Here is a 21,014-nt window from a genome sequence, read left to right as displayed (position 1 = left end):
GGTAGTATTTCCTTAGACAGCTGTACTGATTGTGCTACCTTGGGCCACTATAATATTCTGCTGATTTACAGGGCCTTTCAGGGGATGGGGGCTATTATTGTACTGCTAGCCTAGGCCCTGTAGACCTTGCCAAACAAGTAAAGTAGCACCTCAGTTTAAATAAAAGCTCACCTATGAACAACACTTCCTGCCAAAGGGGTGGTTTACTTTTAGTATGTTGTAGAATGGCCAATTCTAAGCAACTTTTCAGCTGATCTTTTAAGTTGGTCTATTATTTATTTTATACGGTTTTTAAATTCTTTTCTATGGTAATGTGAGCCCTATTAACCAGATGACAGCTAAAATTCCAAACTGTAGAGTTGCTGAGCAAATAGTGAAATAATTAAAAAGCCATAAATAATGAAGACCAATTGCAAATTATCTCAGAATATTTACATCATACTAAAAGTTAACTCAAAGGCTAACAACCCCTTTAATGCTGAAACATGTTTAAAAAATGCCTCAACCCCTTTTATTCCTGTAGTAAGCGCCCCTCCCTTTTTGCGCTTTGCGAATTGGATGTCTAGTCTGTCTGGACACTCTATTGCCACATTTGTCCTGACAAGATTCCTTCTTGTTACTCCCTGATGGTGGCCCTGGTGGTGCCTATGTTAATATCCTTGCCAAGGTAAGCAATATGGAAGCTCAAGCAAATTTAGAAGTATGAAAGCATGCAAGCCATAAAACCCAATAACAGCTGTTTGTGTGTAATGATATTTATAAAGAGACGTAATATGATTCTGTACCTGTCAGCATTATAATATATCATTTTGTGGCTGTCATAACAATACATTTACGTAAGCAAAAAGATACATGTGTATTCAGACTTATGTATAGAGGCATATTGTTTTCCAGACAGTAAATAGCATTTACAAATGTGGTGAACAGGCACAGTGTGGAGTTTAACATCTTATTTTCATGCCTGAGGCGCACATAGTGGAGCTGGGGGAATATTCTCTCACTGTTTGAGATGTCTAGCAGATCACTCATCTTGCAGGAGATTGCTTGGGAGATAGCTGCTGAGTGAAAGGAACCCACAGAAGCAGAACACCGTGCAGCTCTGTAATCTGCAATGCTGCTATGTATGTATCTATTCCCAGGCTGTGCAACTGCTGCAGCCCAAGTGTTGGGTTTCTTCCTGACCGCCCCTCTGATGAAGGGGATGGGAATACAGTTGTTTTACATGGCAGTATCATTGTAAACAAACAAGGAGAGAAGCCTGAGACTGTTTCAGGAAGTCATTTTACAAGGTGTTAAAGTGCCATTCATGGTAGTGATGATGGTTTGGGCTAGGAGGGGAGAGTGTAAATAAACATCTGCCAAAAAAATTAACTCCTGCATCACCGCACTAGCATGAGAATCATTGCATTGTAAAATGTGCAAACTCTAAATCCACAGCAGCATTTGAAAACCTCCTGGGCATCGTTCTTACTCTTTTATTTTAAGTTTTATATATATTTTTATATGTTTATTACAGCATTTATTCTCTCTGTCTGTATTATTACTGTACTGTAAACATGGATACAAGCAGTGCTTTCTAGATAAAGATATCCATACCCCATCAGTACAGCTGGTGGGAACTGCTTCTCCCAGCTGCAATGTAATTCACGGTGCTTAGAGGGCTGCAAGTTGACTTGCCCATGTAGTTATTGATGAAGGTCTTTGGAGACATCCATCCCCCAAGCACAGAGGAATATTAATGGTAATATAATGACTAAGTGATGTACTTAAGTTGATAAATGTGTAGAATTGCATATGTATTGTGTTTATGTAGGTAGTATGTTCTTTCCCCTTCAGTCTTTGGTTTGTGACACAGAATGCACTGTAAAGGAAAACTGCTTTATACTTGCCCCTAAATACTGCTGTGCATTGCTAAAGTGTAAAAACAGAAATTATTTCCATCTTCATTTTGCACAGTAAATATATCCTGTTCTGTGCGTGGGGCCTAATTTTCTGTATTGTCTTGATGTGTATGCAGACATTGCAGAGCCATTATCATGAGGCCATAAACTATTAGTTTAGCGGGGCCCTTCCCCAAGGGGCCCTAATTATTTCAGTTACCTGGGCCCCATGGGAGCCCTGTAGCTAAAAGAAATTCAGGGTATATGAAAATGATAAAATGATAAATGAAGGAGGATGTGTTCACCTTAAACATTCAAACATACAAACAGGGGATGTAGTTGGAGTGTGCCCCTATATTACCAATTTACTTGCTACACTTGTTTTTTTTGTGTAAACTAAAGAGCAGTAAGAGAATTTGCTATATAGTGTTTGATACTTTGAAAATGCCATTACTTAACAAAGCAGAGGTGTTTGATTCCATATCTTGCATTGCATGTAAAGCTGACAGATTCCTCAGCATTGATATTCATTAGCTGTGATGCATGGATTTTTAAACAAGCTAACAGTATTTAGTCCAATATTCCCAATGTTTTTAATATTCAGATGAATTCAAGTTCCAAAGGATCAGTTGTCAGTCTTTAGATGCTTTAATTCCCCAAATGAATTGTCTGTTACTGCCCTGAAGTTCAGTAGGGCTTGTTCTAAATGGGTTCCTCATCAGACACAAGAGGTTCTTGGTGTTGCCCTTATGACTATGTTAAAATGCTTCAGTCTCTGGATTTGGTCCTTTATCTCAGTGACAAGATGATGTTTTGTTGAATGTACAGTTCTGAGCCTATGACAAAAAGTCTCTTTGTCATAGGGGAATGTTATTAGTTAGCACTAAGGGTTTCTAAGAAATGCTAGATGATAAAAGGAAAAGAGTCCAGAGGAATATCAAAGACAAAAATGCTGCAGTTTGTACAGTTCTTTCCTGCTCTGGTTCCAACATGACATGCAATGTAAAACATATGGCTGTGGAAGGAATCTTGTGAATCTTTCCAGAACTGTATCCTGTATTCAGCTCTCAGTAGTGCTGCCTGTGCAGATTTTTTTAGATTGTTTTAGTAAACACAGAACATATTACTCCCTAATCCTGCCATACTTATAGATAGACAAATATATATATAGTTTCAGATACGGTAAATATATTGAATATTCAAATTGATTTATGTTAGGCAAACACAGTATTCAGTGGAGCCAGAGACTACTTCTGGCCTATATTTGTATTAAAAAAAGCAACCCATAGTCACAAAGTTTTTTCTATTGCCAGGATGTGTTATGCACACATTACGGTGAGGCTGGCCCACTATTTCTGTGTAATTAGATTATATGGCCCACAGACTAAGCAGATCACTTGATATTTGCTTTTTGAGAAGTGGCTTTTTTTATTCATCCATAATATTTTGGTGGGTTTTTTTTGTTTTGCATTAATGTGTAGACAACACTGATTCACATAACGTATAGAAGACTGGAAGCAGCCATGTTGCTTGTCTCAGCAGAGGTATTCTCCATGGACATCAACTAAATGGCATTTCCAGGAGTAATGGTGATAACTGAGTGAAGTCTCTTGAGGTAGTGTAGGGAAGTAGTGCAAATACAGAGAGATGATGTTGTGTATCGTCAATAATTTACTTTGCATTTAAATTGAAAGTAAATAAACAATAAACCATACTTAAAAGGACATATTAACCATCAAAATACATAAATCCTTAAAATAGCTACATGTTTAAATATTCTGTTTGTGTGAAGCAATGTAAGGACAAATAGAAATTGACTAAGCTCACGTCTACTTTATTTTATTCTTAGTATATCTCAAGAGGCATGTGTCCTTTCTGACCATTCCACTACATTCTGTCACTTTATTGCATTTAATAAGCACTTTCTGGCTGAGTATAGCGGTGGCTGCAGTTCGGTGACACATGGAAAAACCCCAACTTGGCAACTGGAATTGTTAAATAGCTACTTAATTTATCTTGTGCAAAACTGACATTTTCTTTCTTCATTAGGTACGACTTTATTGAGATTCGGGATGGTGATAGTGAGTCAGCAGAGCTGTTAGGAAAGCACTGTGGAAACATAGCTCCCTCTACTATTACATCATCTGGATCCCAAATGTACATCCGCTTCACATCAGACTATGCCCGGCAGGGGGCTGGATTCTCACTGCGCTATGAGATCTTTAAAACAGGTATGTCTGTTGATGCTACTAAAGTCGTGTAATGGACCCTAAGCCTGAACAGTTCGCTAAGGACATCACAGGGTTGGCATTGTGCTCATGGAAATAAAGAAATAATCACAACCGCTGCATATAGCGAATTGTCATCTGCACTCGAAATAGCAAGTCTAAACATTCACCTTTTGTATTTTTAACTTCCCATAATACATGTTGCAGCACTTTTCAACCATCCATGTGTATAGGGGTTATTGTTTTACTTGGCACAAAATGTGGCTACATTCAGCATGTTGTGAAGTGTTCCATAGGTCAGTCAAATTAGTGCTGTTTGGCCCTCTATGTGTGTGATCAAACAGCAGAATATTGGTTAGATAGCATGGAAATCAGACTGTGTGTGGCCTGCTTTAATCAGTGGGTACTGACCCTTATTTGTGTGCTGCTCTGTGAAGACCAGTTAGTCACATTTGGGGTTGCTTTCCATTGTTATGGCCAATGGGTGATATTTCCCCAAATGGCAGGATGTTCAGTATTAAACATTATTCCTTAAAATATACCAATTTTATTGCAAATGAGCCTATAAAGTACTTAATCCTGGGATGTGTATAATTGAGTTTTCTGCATCTAAGTAAAATATTTTCTCCAAACTGTGTATTATATTGTGAATGGCACACACAATGTGGCTATTCAGTGAGGTGCCTCTAGGAATGCAAAGCTCTCTCACACATCAAGCCATGATTTTGTATTACAAAAAGGACATTGTAAAACACTCTTTGTTTTGCTATAGTACCTATGCATGCTGTGTAAAAAGTAGAGATCCCAGCTAACCCAGCTCACTATCAGTCATTCAGACAGATTGCTTTGATTCAAATTGATGCATATACTAAATCAATAGATGTTTATGGCCGCTAATGTCCACATCCGAGATAGTCTTAAATAAGCTTAGATAAGCTGAGTGTTCTGTTAGATGTTTGCAGATCATTGGGATATTCACATTTTAAAGGAACAGTAACATCAAAAAATTAAAGTGCTTTAAAGTATTAAAGTAATTAAAATATAATGTGCTGTTGCTCTGCAAAAAACTGGTGTTTTTGCTACAGAAAAGCTACTATATAAATAAGCTGCTGTGTAGCCATGGGGGCAGCCATTCAAGCTGGAAAAAAGGAGAAAAGGCACAGGTTACATAGCAGATAACTAGTAGATAAGCCCCATATAATAGGGATTTATCTGTTATCTGCTAAGTAACCTGTGCCTTTTCTCCTTTAAATGGCTGCCCCCATGGCTACACAGCAGCTAACTTATATAAACTATAGTAGTCTTTCTGAGGCAAACACACCAGTTGTAGCAATGCAGGGCAACAGTACATTATATTGTTATTACTTTTATACACTTTCATTTTTTGGTGTTACTGTTCCTTTAACCTTTCCAGTCAGGTAAGGATTTAAGTTGAGTGTTGAAGTCAAGGGCAAAAATGTTGCAGGTCAGTCACATTTTACAACCAAAGACACACTGGTTCACTTCTTTACTGCTTTTAAATAATTATCTCTCTACCCATATTCATGCACTTCAGATATATCTGCCCAGTATAGTCAAGTTTTTCAATTTTTCAAACTGAACTTGCCTGTACATTAAACATATATTGGGTGATATACATCAGTGTTGTTTATTCCTACACTGTATATTATCAGTTTTATACAACAACACAGCTAGAATTTTTTAGGCCCAGTGATGTCTCATCCTTCACCATTTGTAGGTATTAGGGTGCCTGAGACACAGGGAAAATGTGATCTTGTCAAGGTGATGACAAAAAAATGTAAGTTAGACTTTCAAATCAGAGAATTGAATAGGAATTACTGCAGCTACATTGCTCCAGAGACATTCCCAATTTTGCCTGGTAATTGCCACATTACATATAAAAATGAGAGGACTCATTAACAAAAGGTGCAAAAACCAGGCTGAAAGTACAATATGTTTTCTACTTTACATCTTGCATCCCAGGCAGAACTATAGGCTTTTGCACTAGAATGGAGCAAACCCTGCCAGGCTACCCTGAAAATGTTTGTATAACGTCTTCTCTAAATATTGTATGTGCTATTTCCAATTGACTTACTATATTAAATGTCCCTTAGAATAATTGTGTGAAATATTATAGTGTATATAGGCAGCATATCAATAGTTATACAACTATGGCATCTTCCATAAATTAATATTTTTTTAAAAACATTCATGGGAAGTAAACGCTTGAAGTTGTTTACAGAATGCATGATGAAATGTGCTTTTCTGCCAAATGAAACACAAACATGTGATTTCAAAATCAAGTTTTGTGGAAATTTAAACAACACTTTTCTCTAAGCAAAGCCCCACATTTTCCCATCAGTTTTTTTCAGCAATTCTCCATCAAGAATACTTAGGGTAAGTGCAGACGTCTCCTCTGTCAACAGCCTTCTTTGTGCTCTTTGGGAAGCCAATGGGTCAGAGTGCCTGGGGCAGCCAAGTAGAGATGACCACAGCAGGGTCAAGTAGAACATAACAGAGCCTGTCTCTGCTGTGCCTCAAAAATGTAACTATTCACATTTTATTTTTGGGTTTCTACCATGTGGAGCTCACTGAATCATTTTTTAAAGAAATTTATGTACAAGAATATAAAAAGCCACCAGCTTAAAATAAAGAGTCACCAGATTTAAGGCACTGATAGAAAGTAAATGATGGCAGGGACTTTAAAGTTCTAGTGTGTGGCCAGTTTGTAGTTATTAATACAATTCATAAAAAAACACCTCTTCCAGCCTATTACATTTCACTTTTTTTGTACAGTATGTAAACATTAGTTTCCTTAGCTTCTTTTTATATGTACATTGAAACCTGGTGCTCTCTTAGGGTGAAGACACATGGAGCTACTAGTAGCAGCTACTTGTAGTGGCTACTAAAATAGACAATGCTGATCATTTACTGAGAACAGTCTCTACGTGCGTTTTAGCAGAGGAAATTCTCAGAATTGTCTATGGCAAGGTATTTTTTGGTGTTTAGTAGCCGTGAAAAAGTAGCTGATACTAGTAGCTCCATGTGTCTTCACCGTTACTGTTATTGAACTACTTGTGCAGAGATCTTCGCAGAAACCCTGATATAAATCAAGATAGATTGTTAAAAATAGTGGGTGTCTAGGGTGACTGTTAAGACCATTCATGTTGCAAAACACTATCAGTATATGGTGTAGAAAATGGTAACTAACTGTGCTTGCTATGTGAGACAGGCAGGGCAGCATTTCAGCAGTCCCCTCTTTCAGAAGCATTCAGATGTGTTCTGCATAAGTCATCTAGCTATTGTCTTGGGTCCTACATACTGTATAACATTGTGCGTGAGAAGAATATTTGAGCAGGTTCTGCATACACATCCGCCTAACTTGTAGCAATGCTGTGTACCAGAGTGAAATATTTATGCACATAATACAAAAGAAAAGGAAGATTTGGGAATAATTAAATAGGAAGCTGAAGGTTGAAGGTTGCTGGATATATGTGTCTGTAATTACATAAACAGAGCTGCCTCACAGTATGTTCACTTATCTAGATATTAGGCTATTAGTTGCTGATTTCTGTTATTGAATGCTTTGGTAGAGCCTAAAAGCACATTAGTCTTTTTTCAAGAAAAATGGAAAAAAGTTTTAATTTTCAGAATTAAAAGACATCTACTGCTATTTCAATGTTTTGGGATGTCAAGCTATTAATTGGTCGCTTAATTAAAGGTGCCTAAAAATATAAAATGCTAAACTGTATGTGTATTAACAGAACTTATGTTGCAAGAAAAAAAATATTCCCATTGTTTTGCTCTTCCTTTCTCTGTTATAAATGTACTAATGAAGTTATATAAGAGTACTAGTGTTTAAATATGGTTATGGCACACTGGTGCAGGACAAGTGCTCCTTGTAGCATTTTCCATCAGTATTAGTGGAAAACAACGCAATACTGTGTAACAAAGATCTAAAATGCTTTGCACTCCATAGTCCCCACAGTAAGTCAGCCAAAAACTGTACAAACATTTTACATTCTCCAAAAAAGAAAATAAATGTCCCCTAGATTGATGATTGGATAAGCTCACTCTAATATGTGCGATTTTTGGTTGCCCCATACATCCAATAAACTGTAAGTTCTTTAGGTTCTTTTCTTTGTATGCAATTCTTGCACTTTGGTTCTGTATATAAAAATATTTATAAATACTTACATTCAGTGTTCTGGCATAGGTGCAACTTTAACGAGAGCACATTTTTTGTATGGGTTTAATCTTAAATCAGATCTATCTGTCCATTTATCTCACATACCTGATGTTTTGTTGTTCACAGGATCTGAAGATTGCTCCAGGAACTTCACCAACAGCAATGGTACTATCGAGTCTCCTGGTTTTCCTGACAAATACCCCCATAACTTAGACTGTGTGTTTACCATTGTGGCCAAGCCAAAGATGGAGATCATTCTACAGTTTCTTACATTTGACCTGGAGCATGACCCGCTCCAAGCTGGGGAGGGGGACTGCAAATATGACTGGTTGGACATCTGGGATGGAGTTCCAAGTGGTAAGATAGTGAAACTCCTTTTCCTATTCTATGCATAGTTCTTTCTTCTGTTTGCTAAAAATGTAAATTATTCACTATACTCTTGACCACCATTCTAAGCTGAAATTATATTATTAAACATAAATACTGGTGCTTCAAATATAGTATACTCTGCAAGTAACAGAACCACGCTCACTGGCCAATTAGAATTTACTGGAACCTCTAATATTTCTGAGAAGCTGATGTGAAATAAAATGAATGGGACTGACTCCAAGCAATGAGACTAACAGTCTGGATGTTGACCAGGATATCTTATTCCAGCAGTAAAAGTATTAATTTGCTAGGTCTGCTTGTGACATGTTTTATTATTTTCTTGCTCCTTATTCTGACTGTCAACAGCACAGCAATGCTGCTGCTACTAGCACTTCCTATAAATCAGCCTATCTGCCCTTTTCTTTCTTGATGATACATTCATGATACTAAGAAATCAAATCTCTATCATATGGACTGCAGTGTAGTAGTAGATTACTGGAAGTTGCAGCTGCACCTGCTTACACCATTACTGCCACTGTCCTGTGTAGCGGATAAAAAAGCAGTGGAGTGCAATTAGGGAAACACAGAATGATGTGACAGACTCAGTGCCCTCAGCCGATAACATTAGTACTTTCATTTTTCTTTACAGTAGGCCCCTTGATTGGCAGGTATTGTGGCACCAAGACCCCATCGGAAATCCGCTCATCAACCGGAATCCTTTCGCTCACCTTTCACACTGACATGGCAGTGGCTAAGGATGGCTTTTCAGCTCGATATTACCTTGCCCCTCAGGAAGTCCCTGAAAGTAAGTTGAAAATCCTTCTACAAGGCTGTCAGGCTATGACAGCACAGCTTTTCATCTAACTGTGAGCTTGTCAGACAGCTCATCTTTTTTGTTGAAAAACCAGAATTATTCTCATTTCCCATTTCAGTTTCTATTAACAGCATAAGTGACAGGTCTTGCCTGCTATGGGCTGTAGCCATCGCTAACATCCTATGGTGTTAAACCACTGTTCATAATACCTTCGTTTTTGATTCTGATTGTGTCTTTCATTTAAAACAAATGTTTTTTACTTACCAATGGCTATTGTTCTGTTATCCAAACCACAATAAATCCAATGCCAGTCATCGTTATCCTCTAATATTCTGCAGTCTTAATGGATTCTCTTTTACGCATACTGCAGGTTAATACACTTTTGGGGAGAATTGCCACTTTATTAATAGTTTCAGCCATTTATTCTTCGATGTGCTTTCAAGAGGATATTTAAATTGTGGGATGTATAGTTAAATCTCACTTATTTGCCGGCAGATTCCCACAATGCCCTAGGAATAGCCATCCTGCAGACTGGCTTTAATTAAAGAATATTTTTTGGAGGAAAACTGTAATGTTTATAGGTTGTGAAATTGAGCACAATCATACATACATTCTGATGCCTTTTTAATTAGACCATGCAGACATTTTCCACTTATTATGCATTCTGCTTATTTTTCCAAGTAGCACCTTTGTGTCTGCAGAACATCTATAGTCTTGCAAAAGAGCACTTTGGCATTCGTCTGCAGCCAATGTACAAAATTATTCATTATCATTTTCATATCATTAGTGTCAGTTGGGACCTTTAAGCAGACACCACTGGGATGAAAACACAGTAGCAGATATCACACACTAATTTGCAAGGAAGCCCCTGTCTAAAAAGGCTAATCACTGGTCTCTTTGGCATTCAGGGTGTGCAGTGATATATGAATCTGTTGGATACCCATTGTTTGTGCTTCTTGTAAATGTATCCAGTAAATGAAATAAAAATATATAATCCAAGGCTTATTTGCTAATGTCCTGTTCTAATGAACCTTTATCAAATACTAATTTACCTGATGTATTCAAGAAATCATATGCTAGACCCATAACTTCCAGACAAAATTCATACAAAACCCAACATATCTTACTTCTGAATAAGACTGAATATGACTGATGCTTATTATTTTATTCACAGTCCTCCGCTGGTTCCTTATGCTAGCTAGGCCTTATTATATACTGCTGCTCAGTGGCAGTTTCTTCCATGTTTTTTCCAAAATGAATATTTAGTGGTTAGAATTCACAGTACTGGCAGAATGGTTTGGGTCACTGATCCCCACTGGTAGTAAATCCTTCTCCATCTAGTTCAAAAATATATGAAGGAAGATTTTAGATTCTGTAGTATAATTAAGAAATTATATTATTACTTAATTTTCCATTTTCTTGCTTTGTTTCCAGCTTTCCAGTGCAATGTTCCTTTGGGCATGGAGTCAGGGCGTATTTCAAATGAACAGATTACCGCTTCCTCTACATACTCAGATGGGAGGTGGACAGCCCAACAAAGTAGGCTCAACAGTGATGATAATGGTTGGACTCCCAATGTAGACACCAACAAGGAATATTTGCAGGTATCTCCCTTTACATTAATAAATACAAGTGTATATATATATTTATTATATTATTTCTCTAGACATTCTGTGTATAAGAACACATGGAACTCATCAAGTAGAAGTAAGAGGTAAATACAATTCATCAGAAAAAATTTAATGTGATCCTATGGATTGACTGAGTGATTTGATGCTTCATGGTCTGTGCCGACTCCATTCTAGAATTGGCATTTTTATTGCACACAAACAGAATTACTGAGCAATTGCAATTGCCCTGAGGTGGATCTGGCATGAAAAAGAAATCACATAATCTCTACTCTTTAGGCAACACTGCATGTATGTCAGGCATAAAATAGCTTTATTTTTTGCCTACCTACAACCCCCCCCCCATATTATGTACTGACAGACATTAGTTCCTTAGCTTGTGCATGAAAACTAATCTTGGTAGTACTTAAACTAGGTATTAAATCTAATGTTTTTTGTAACTCAAGGGGAGGTGATTTAGTATCAACAAAGTTAATTTACATGTTCCACCTCTCTGTAATAAATAAAACCAGATTTTGTAATCTGGAGTGAAAAAAAGTTAAATCTTTTAGTTGTTTTGCTTAACCATGTAGGGGCCTACAGAAAGATCCCCAGCTTTGCTGTCTGTGACTGCACACATGCACATACTTAAACATATGCATTTATGTGACCTGGGAAATGCAACAGGGTAAAGGTGTCCCCATTACCATCATAAAGTGCAGTATGTTCTTCCAGCCTATGTGAGCAAGTATTGCAAGAATGTTACTTATGTATAACCCCTTGTACATAAAACCTTGCATTAACACACCTGCAATGCTGCTGTGAAATTGAATTGCAAGCCAATGCCAGTACATAAGCAGAGTAGCTTATGCAGCACTGGTTTAAATCAGGTATATTGATGTATTGTGTCAAGTGCTCATTTAAATCCTTTATAAGACAGTGTTTTGGAAGCAGTTGCTTTGCATCGGGAAGGTATTCCACTTAAGTGGATCTCACTGCACCATGCTCAGGATTAATTGTTAGTCAGGAGGCATAATGCTAAGGCTGGTGGGAGTGCCGTAATGAATTGATCCTCTGCAGAAACAGGCTGCGGCGCTTTAAATCACCCCGTCACCAGTCAGCTCCCTTAGGATGAGAGCCAAGTAGAACCAGCATTTAGTGGACAGGATAAATCTCTAACTCCTTCTGAGCTGGAACTTAATACAGTGTAAAAATATTAACCCATGAAATGCTGGAGTATAGTGTATACTTTATAAAGCAAAAAAGTAATGGTGTTTATGGGTTCCTCTGTCTATCTATCTATCTATCTATCTATCTATCTGTCTATCTATCTGTAAGCATATAGTCTGCAAACAGTGCTTTTGTTATCTAACCCTAAACAATTCAATTCCTAAACAGTTCTATAAATTTTTTTATACTATTTGCTACCAAAACAACATATAAAATATTGATTTTCATTTTAAAGTCATGCTGTAAAATCAGAATGGGTATTAACAGGAGAGAAAAAATGAATTCTTGATCTTACACAGCTTATGCACACAAAAGCAAACATAAGCACACACACTCCCCCCATCCCACACACACCTGTTGCCAGCAAAAATGCTTTGATAGACCTTAAAATTAGAAAAAGAGATGAGAGACTGTATCTGCAAAGTTAGTAATTACTTGACTTACATAGGAGGTCATTGAAAGAGTTAAATGATCATCTGCTAACCTTTCTTCCCCTGTACTGTGAAGGTTAAGCTTAAATGGCAGTAGCGTTTCAAAGTCCCACCTATGGTTTCAAGGAAAAGGACATTGTCTCAGCAGGGCTGGTTTCCAACTGCCAAATACTAGGATAATTTATTCCACATTAGTAATCTGGCAAGGAAAAAGAAGCCACCAAGCAAAATGCAAAGTGTCTTGGACAGTTACTGCAATGGATTTTTTTTTTCTAAGCAAAGCGGCAGGATTGCATAGTCTGCTTTCTGTATAACATCATCCGGGTGTTAACTGCTTCAAAGAGCTTAATGCATTCTTTTAAAGTCACATTCAGGCCTGTTTCAGTACTTCTGTGTTGTACGGGAACATGTTACTTAGTTCTAGTTGTTGCTAATAGATCAGCAAAGACAAACACAAACAAACATTAAAAAAGAAGTACAGTAATTCATTGTTTAAGGGATCCAAGTCTCTACAGATACTTTTAATTAAAATAGAAGAATAATCAGTAACAGAGTTGAAAACTTACTTTTGGCTATGAAGTATGAAGATGTGGTATTATTGCTGTGACATTCATATGCACTGTACACTTCAGCATTTGTTCAACAGAATGACTGTCATGAATTAGTGAATGGGAGACCCCTTCCCTAAAGGCCATTTATATTATTCATTCATTTGCTTTTTTTTCAATTAACTTGCTTTTTTGAAATGTTAAATACAGCTGAAAACACATGCTTTTTATAAATATGAAGGATAATTTACAGTTAGTTCACAAAATTGATGTTTGCCCTTGGACAACACCACTTTCAGCAACTGCTATAAAGTAATGTACAGTTTCATACAATGGCGCCTTGCTATCTGCTTCATCAAATTGGCTTTGTACAGTAAATAATGAAGCTTTTGATTAGCTCAAACAAATATAATCTTTTTCTAATTACTGATTCATTTACAGATAGATCTCCGGTTCTTAACTTTGCTAACAGCCGTGGCAACCCAAGGGGCAATTTCACGGGAAACACAGACACCCTACTATGTTAAATCCTATAAACTAGAAGTCAGCACAAATGGTGAAGACTGGATGATGTTTCGCCATGGCAAAAACCACAAGGTAAAACCAAGTCTCCTACCGTACAGTTTTGCATCTGTTGGTTGCAGTCCCACTCAGTAGATTACATTACTAAAGCAGGAATCAGCAGAGTTCATGGAGTTTTTTTTGACAGCTCCGTAACCTGCTTTGATTAAGCATGACATACTTAGAAAATGTTACCAGTCCTCATAGAGAGATGTTAGAACAATGTACCATGTTATTGACATGTCAGAGCAGCCATACAACTTGCACTAAAATCTCACAGTGTTGACCAAGAGTCTTTAAAAACTTGCCTGCTTGTCCTCGTGATTTTTTGACAAACTAATGAACTTTGTACCTAACATTGACTTTCTCAGATCTGTTTATTTTCAATATTTTTTTGTGCTTGTGATTGCCTCTGAAAAGATATTTTGAGCAGCTGTTTTCAGTTTAGTCAGTTTGCTGTGTAGTGTATCACAGGTATCCTGTCTGTATTATAATAAAATAGGATCTAAAAAGACAGTTTGTGATTCCTGACAGCAAAGCAAACCAGACCTTACCTTCTTGCACTACTGCAGACTGCATGACAGCAAGTCAAGAGGAAAATGTTTTTCCATCTATATATTTTCTCTTCTACATTGAATTCATTGAGTATTTATGTCCAGTCCCCTTGCATGCTGTGAAAACAATCACAGAACCGCATGAAGCTCCCATTCAGGAGTTAGTGAGGCCTGAATCTTGGGAAGGAGACTTTCTACAAACAATTTGAAGGCGCACATATCCAGGAAAGGAACTGCTGTGAGAGAACAGCCTGAAAGGAAGTACAGGGGATTTGGCTGCCATTTTAAATGAAAGGAATGTACTTGCATAAATAAAAGAAATTAATCTTTAGGGACCCACATTTACAATATTGTTCATGTCTTCCAGTTGCCTTCCTTATGGATATGTTTGTGCATATTGTGAACAGGTCTTAAGTAAACGGGCTTTTCTAAACTGAACTTGAAATAAAATACACTATGAAATTCTTGTAGCAAAAGCATAAGGCACTATTGGAGACTACCCACAGGAATGTCATTGCTGTGACTCCACAAATAACCTGCTTTGCCACAGTGACAACTTGTTACTAAAATATTCTGTCTGTGATTACTTTTTTTATTGTAATAATATATACTAATAGCTACCTAGAGACAGCTCCAGCCAGCACAAGCCATGCACATGTTGCATCATATCTGAACATGTTTGTTAATACTGAACTGCTAGTTAGGTATTAAATAAATGAGCTTCTTCCCACCAAATATAAGTGGCATTTTAAGGAAAGCTTCTGTCACCTATTTATGAAAATGCAAGGCAATTCACTTAAGGAGTTTTAGTCAAAAATATAATTTGCCCATTCCTAGCTCCATTGCTTTTATAAATGTAGTATGTGGTTCCTTTCCCCCTGGCATTTGTTGCATTTTCATCTTTGCTTATTGGCATTAGCAGAGATGATGAGAACAGTTTAAGAGGTATGTGGCCTGACAGAGATATATTACCTGAGACTTCCACCTGCTTCTACCACCTGCATTTGTTGGAAGGACATCTAGCATGTTTTCTGTGTTATTTAGCAAGCTGCAATGGAAGAATAATATCTAGTCATTGTAATCCAAATGTTTTAAAGAGAGACTAAGAATCAGAGCATCGTGTCCTTACTGTAAACTTCAGCCTGGAATTGTATTTCAGGATTAACTGACCGCATTAAGGATACAGGGGTAGGTAGACAACTGCAGCATGTTTTGCAATCACTTATATAGTAACATAGTAAGTTAGGTTGAAAAAAGACATACGTCCATCAAGTTCAACCTTAATGCCTATGTATATAACCTGTCTAACTGCTAGTTGATCCAGAGGAAGGCAAAAAACCCATCTCTAATTTGCTGCAGAGGGGCAAAAAATTCCTTCCTGTCCCCAAGATCAAACCGGTCCCTGGATCAACTGGTACAAAGAGCTATCTCCCATAACCCTGAATTCCCTCACTTGCTAAAAATACTTATACTTATAGGGGAGGACAAAAAACCTACAGCTTAGTCCGCTCAGTCTCCCCAATACCTTAACTACCACTATGGCATATTGTATTACACACGCCATCATATTTGATAATGTAAAAGTGCTACCTCTAGAGACAGTGAGCCAGTCCTAAAGATTATTCATGAAAAAGACAAGATCAGCAACCATAATTGTTAAAAAAAAGGATGTATCAGCAAAAAGAAGTATATTTAATGCAGGGGACCTTTAAATGGGGCATAATGGTGGATTACTGCAGTATTATGATTTTGGTAGCCATGCCAAATAGATTTGTCATATCTGCCGCATCTTGATTCCATGCCACAAAGGAGGCAGGCGTTTAAATAAATGTATACAAGTCTATATATGTGTCAGGCCATTAAAAGCTTCTCTGAATTACTCCCTGCTGCCTGATGGGTGGGCCAGCAGCCAGCTGAAAAGAGGTTTCAAAGCTTAAATGTATTTTCTGAGCAGAGAGAGCTAGCAAAGGTACAAATTTGTCTTTAGTTATTATAAAAATACAAAAAAATGGTAAAGCTTTAAAATGCTCCTAAGCTTAGTTTTAGGGCTTATCCTTATTGTACCATATGTGATCTAAGAAATAAAGAGGTGTAACTGATGATACTACTGAATATGATCCCTTCCTTTGGCAGCGATGCTTCTGGAACATTGTCAGCAAAATAACACAGCAAGAGCTCATACTCACAGCAGGTTATATTCTGTCAGAGTTCCGCTGAACTTCTTTTGCAGTCCAGTTGACGACAGTGGAGGAAATATAGGGATCCCTCTGGGCCTGTACTGACACATAAGCCACATGGATGCAAGCAGCTCCTTGAACACAGAACAGAAGTGCAAACTCTTCTTTTCAACATTCCCACAGCTACATGCTTTAACTGATTCAGCCACATAAACTACATATGTCAACTTTTTAGAGTTCTGCTTTAAAGCATACTAGATGTTTTGCTTCCATTGGAGGGTACATTGCTAAATGGGTTTAGAGCATAAGTTGGTAAATCGCCCTCCTTTTCTCATTCAACTTGTATGAACTATGGATGGGGAAGGCATTGATACCTAATGCTGAATGCAAAGACCAGAAATGAATTCCCTTCCTGCTGTCAGCAGCACTAATACAGCATACTAAATGCAGACGGATAGAAAGGGAATGCCTGCTTAATGAGTTCTCAAGGCTGTACGTGCAGATAGCGAGAAGAGCCTCAGAACGTGTGTGTGCGCTGCTCAGAATCTCATTTGGAAGCAAGATGAGTTTAGTGTCCATAGTTATGTCAAATCCAGGTCAAATAACTCACTTGCGTACATAAGTAGCGCTTTATAAATAAAGACATACATACATACATACTTGTCAGTTCTGAGCTTGCAGTTGCAGAAGAGCAGTGTATATGATAGCCTTATGTTACATGGGTAAATAGAAAACTTTGCAACACTATAAGATGGTGCAACTGGACTAAGAAAGATGTGGGTTCCATGGGGTGTGTAGACTACAGTTTTAAGAGATTTGAGTCTTACAGTGTATTAAATATATTTTATGCTATTCGGCTTAGTATTGATTCTTCTGGAGTGACAATATCTCGAAGCTAAAGAAACAGAACTTGTCTGTACCATCACCCAGCATACTATCCAACTTCTCACCTCTTCAACGATAATAGCACAAAGGCACATCATTGATCTCACTTGACTATCAGAGGTTAGAGCAGTGGCAGACTTACTATTTGTATAACCTGAGTTGCTGCAGGACCTGTGGCCTGTTGAGCCCTGGGGAAGCCAATTGAGATTTTAGTAAAAACTGAGGACCAAACACTAAACCAGCTCCCTGGTCCTGTGATATATACTGTACAGGTATGTGAAACTCTAGATTAGAGTGGCATGTATCTATGTATGACATAGCTGTAAGACCTGGGATGTCAGGTTGGCTCCATTGCATATGTTGGAGCAGGTTGTGGTAAGTTCTGTTCTCACTGCTTGGCTTTAAAAATGTCTCTGTTTAAAGCTTTGCAATAAAGTGATGTAACAAATCCTAATCACTGAACCAGTATTATTGTTAAAATGTATTTGTTTAACATTTCCAGTCCCTTGAACCTAAAGAATTTGTTATTGAAGCTGTGTCCTACATTCCATAAATTACACTTGTTGGTCGTTTAGCACCTCACTCCTAAACTTTTAAAATATAGATGTATTTATATGTGTCCAAAGTACCTACAGGTGCACTACAAACAGATGGCCAGAAAATCCACAAATAAAATAGCCATTTTTATGCCCATTGAAGCATTCAGCACAAAGCTGGTCAAAGCATAGTTTTAAGAAAAAGTTGAGAGTTTAAGGCTGTAAATTGCCTTATGGATTTAATGGTATTTTAACTTTACGTTACAGCTAACTGTGAAGTTGGCATGTTTCCCACAACAGCTGAATCTAATGCAGCGTTTAAAGCAAGGAGTGGGGAAAAAATTCACACAGCAATTCGTCGGCAGCTTAAAAGTAAAAATGAATTTCACATGATACATAAAAGGAAGCTCTATGAAGGAAAAGTACACCTATAACTCATTGCACAAGCCTAGATATTTGCAGGCCTACTAAGCAAAAAAATGCTGCTTATGAAAGCGTAGTCTCAGACTATCAGAACAGATAGGGCCATATTTATTAAATGTCTGCAAGCTGACTGTGTTTCAAAATGAATCGCATTTTTATGAAGCAAAAAATTTAATTGAACAGAGCTTAATCTAATTGGTATTACTTGATGATCTGTGTAGCCATCTTTGAATCATAGCACAGACATCCTTGGAAAATGCTCAGAAATGTTGTCAAGCAGAGCCAAAATTTTCCCTACCCTAATCAAGCCTAGTAGGAATATGTGCCATGCATTACCACGACCCAGTATGAGATAAATGGGAGCTTACCCAGAATGCTATATGTTAGAGCCAAATAGAAGATGACTACCCAGCTACAACTACATTCATTCCTTGTAAGTTAGTTGGGAGGCAAAACCAGACCTGTGATCTGACAGATTACCTTGGTCTGCCCATAGTTAAAGGGCCACGTGAGGTCACACAAACTGAGATAGCTGTAATTGCTTACAAGGAGAGGAGAAGAAGGCATACACTAGCATTATACCCGCTCCTCACTGGTAAATAAGCTCCTTATCCCTTAATTTGATTTAATTGCAATTAATGGTAGATATTTCCACATGGTGCTCTGGGAAACCTTATGTAAATAATTTGCCACTATTGTACCAAGCTGCATAAACCCTATTTCACGTCTCATTTAGGAATGCAATGAGACTTTTTATTCTCTTCTGCTCTAATGCACAGAAGCTGTAAATTGTTCATTTATGAAAGTTTGGAAAGGATAGTTGGAAAGTGTAATCAGATGTGATGTTATAATCAAAAGTCCTCCTAGCAGAGCCACTATCAAAAAACTACTATTCCCTCTGGGGCTCCCCTAAAAGGGGAATGTATTGGGGACCATGTGACATTACGTTACGTTACGTTGTGACATATCAATGACAAAGCTTCCTACATTTATAACTTCTGTACAATGACAATAGCTGGCCTGCCTTCCAAGCATCTAAGTGTGAATATGATCCAGTCAGTCTGGCTCCTGCCTTATTCTGGCTGCATCAGATGACAGTTGATGCAAAGCCTGAAAAAGCCTATCTTCAGTTTATGCAAGCAAACTTTGCTGTTCATTTATGAGCTTTTACAACACTCAACTAGAACAACATTTTACATTGGTTTAATTTAGAAAGAAGGCAGCAAGGTTAAATTAAGGAGATCAATAAGGAGACATTAATAGTAAATGCCTTCTTAACACATTCTCAAACTCCCTGCTATAATGAAAATCATCTCACAAAAAATTAAGGCTTTGGCCCCTTAAGTTGGTGGCGATATATGAATCACTTCATGCTGTCCCTTTATAGTTTTAGAACTTCTGGCTAAATAATATTGATACCGTTTGAGCCATATGCAAGTTGCAGCCATGAATGAATCACATCAGTGCTAGTATAGGCCATATTCAACCATATTATGCTAAAATTGTACAGAAACATGCATTTCTCCATACGCATAGCACAGATGCCTTACCTGCAGCAAATGTGAGTTTGCCTTTAATAGAAACAAAGACACATCTGTTTATAACTATAAAATGCTTGTGCTTTTGGCATATAGGCAGCATTGAAGTTTGCCATTGTTATGCAGTCAACTCTCACTCATCAACACATGTACATATGTGAAAGAAATGTCCTGCATATAATCATTTTGCACATTTTGCCTTAATGCTGCTTATATATGTACTGTACTTTTCAGTTTAGGCGAAGATTAACCTTTTTATATTGACAGATTTTATGGTGTTTCTGGATTTTGCAGTGCATCAGATAGCATAGATAGTGGTAACTGTGCATGTTGCAGATGGTGACACTCTTTTGCTCTTGTTCCTGGATGTGAGCCATGATGTGTCTCAGGCGCTGCATCACACCATTCTTGGCAGGGAGATGGAAGTGCATGGTCATGATCAGGGCTAATGTGTACAGCAGCTACATCTATAATTTAAACATTCACAAAGCAACTGAAGCGTGAAGACCAGATGATTCCTATTGACTGGTCATGTCTCTGATAAGTAGAACAGGGACTGCATTGAACTGTATAAGGGATAATGGATAGAGATTAGAACAGAAATGTCCACACCCCTGTTTCTCCTTCTGTTGTCTTGTTGTTAACCCATATACTACCAGAACGAGCCAGAGATAGGCACTATAATGAGCAACATGCAAGATGTCAACCAATGCTATCTTATTTGAATGTTAATAATCCACTCTTGTTAGAATTTATAGTCTCAGGAGGATTGAGGTTCTAAAAAAAATCTAGGGCTAGATTATTATCAACCATTATAATATGAGGTAGCTGACATCTCTGCAACAGATTTGTTCCCAGAAATGCTTTCCTATTTTCCCTGAAAATGTCTCTGTGTTAAGGTAACAAACATGACCCCTCATCTGGCTTCTTAGGGATGTTATGATCTGTAGTTTGCTATACCTGGAGCTTCAAGTGTCTTATATCTCTTTAATAATAACTTAGTTCTAATTTTACCTGAAAGATATAATTCTGTTTACTTTCTAG

The 21,014-nt window shown here is 37.6% G+C and overlaps 1 protein-coding gene across 3 annotated transcripts in view; it reads left to right on the top strand.

Moving 5' to 3' along the window:
- The window catches only part of nrp2 (neuropilin 2), a 93,632-nt gene that overhangs the window by 28,688 nt on the left and 43,930 nt on the right, over positions 1-21,014 (top strand). For all 3 annotated transcript variants that reach the window (XM_031892450.1, XM_031892451.1, NM_001100235.1), the window contains 5 exon segments: positions 3,930-4,111; positions 8,424-8,654; positions 9,316-9,471; positions 10,915-11,084; positions 13,738-13,893. In XM_031892450.1, coding sequence (XP_031748310.1) covers positions 3,930-4,111; positions 8,424-8,654; positions 9,316-9,471; positions 10,915-11,084; positions 13,738-13,893 — 895 coding nt within the window.

The sequence above is a fragment of the Xenopus tropicalis genome, chromosome 9 (assembly GCF_000004195.4).
Source record: "Xenopus tropicalis strain Nigerian chromosome 9, UCB_Xtro_10.0, whole genome shotgun sequence".
NCBI classification, from domain to species: domain Eukaryota; kingdom Metazoa; phylum Chordata; class Amphibia; order Anura; family Pipidae; genus Xenopus; species Xenopus tropicalis.
This window is presented reverse-complemented; position numbering and strand designations above follow the sequence as displayed.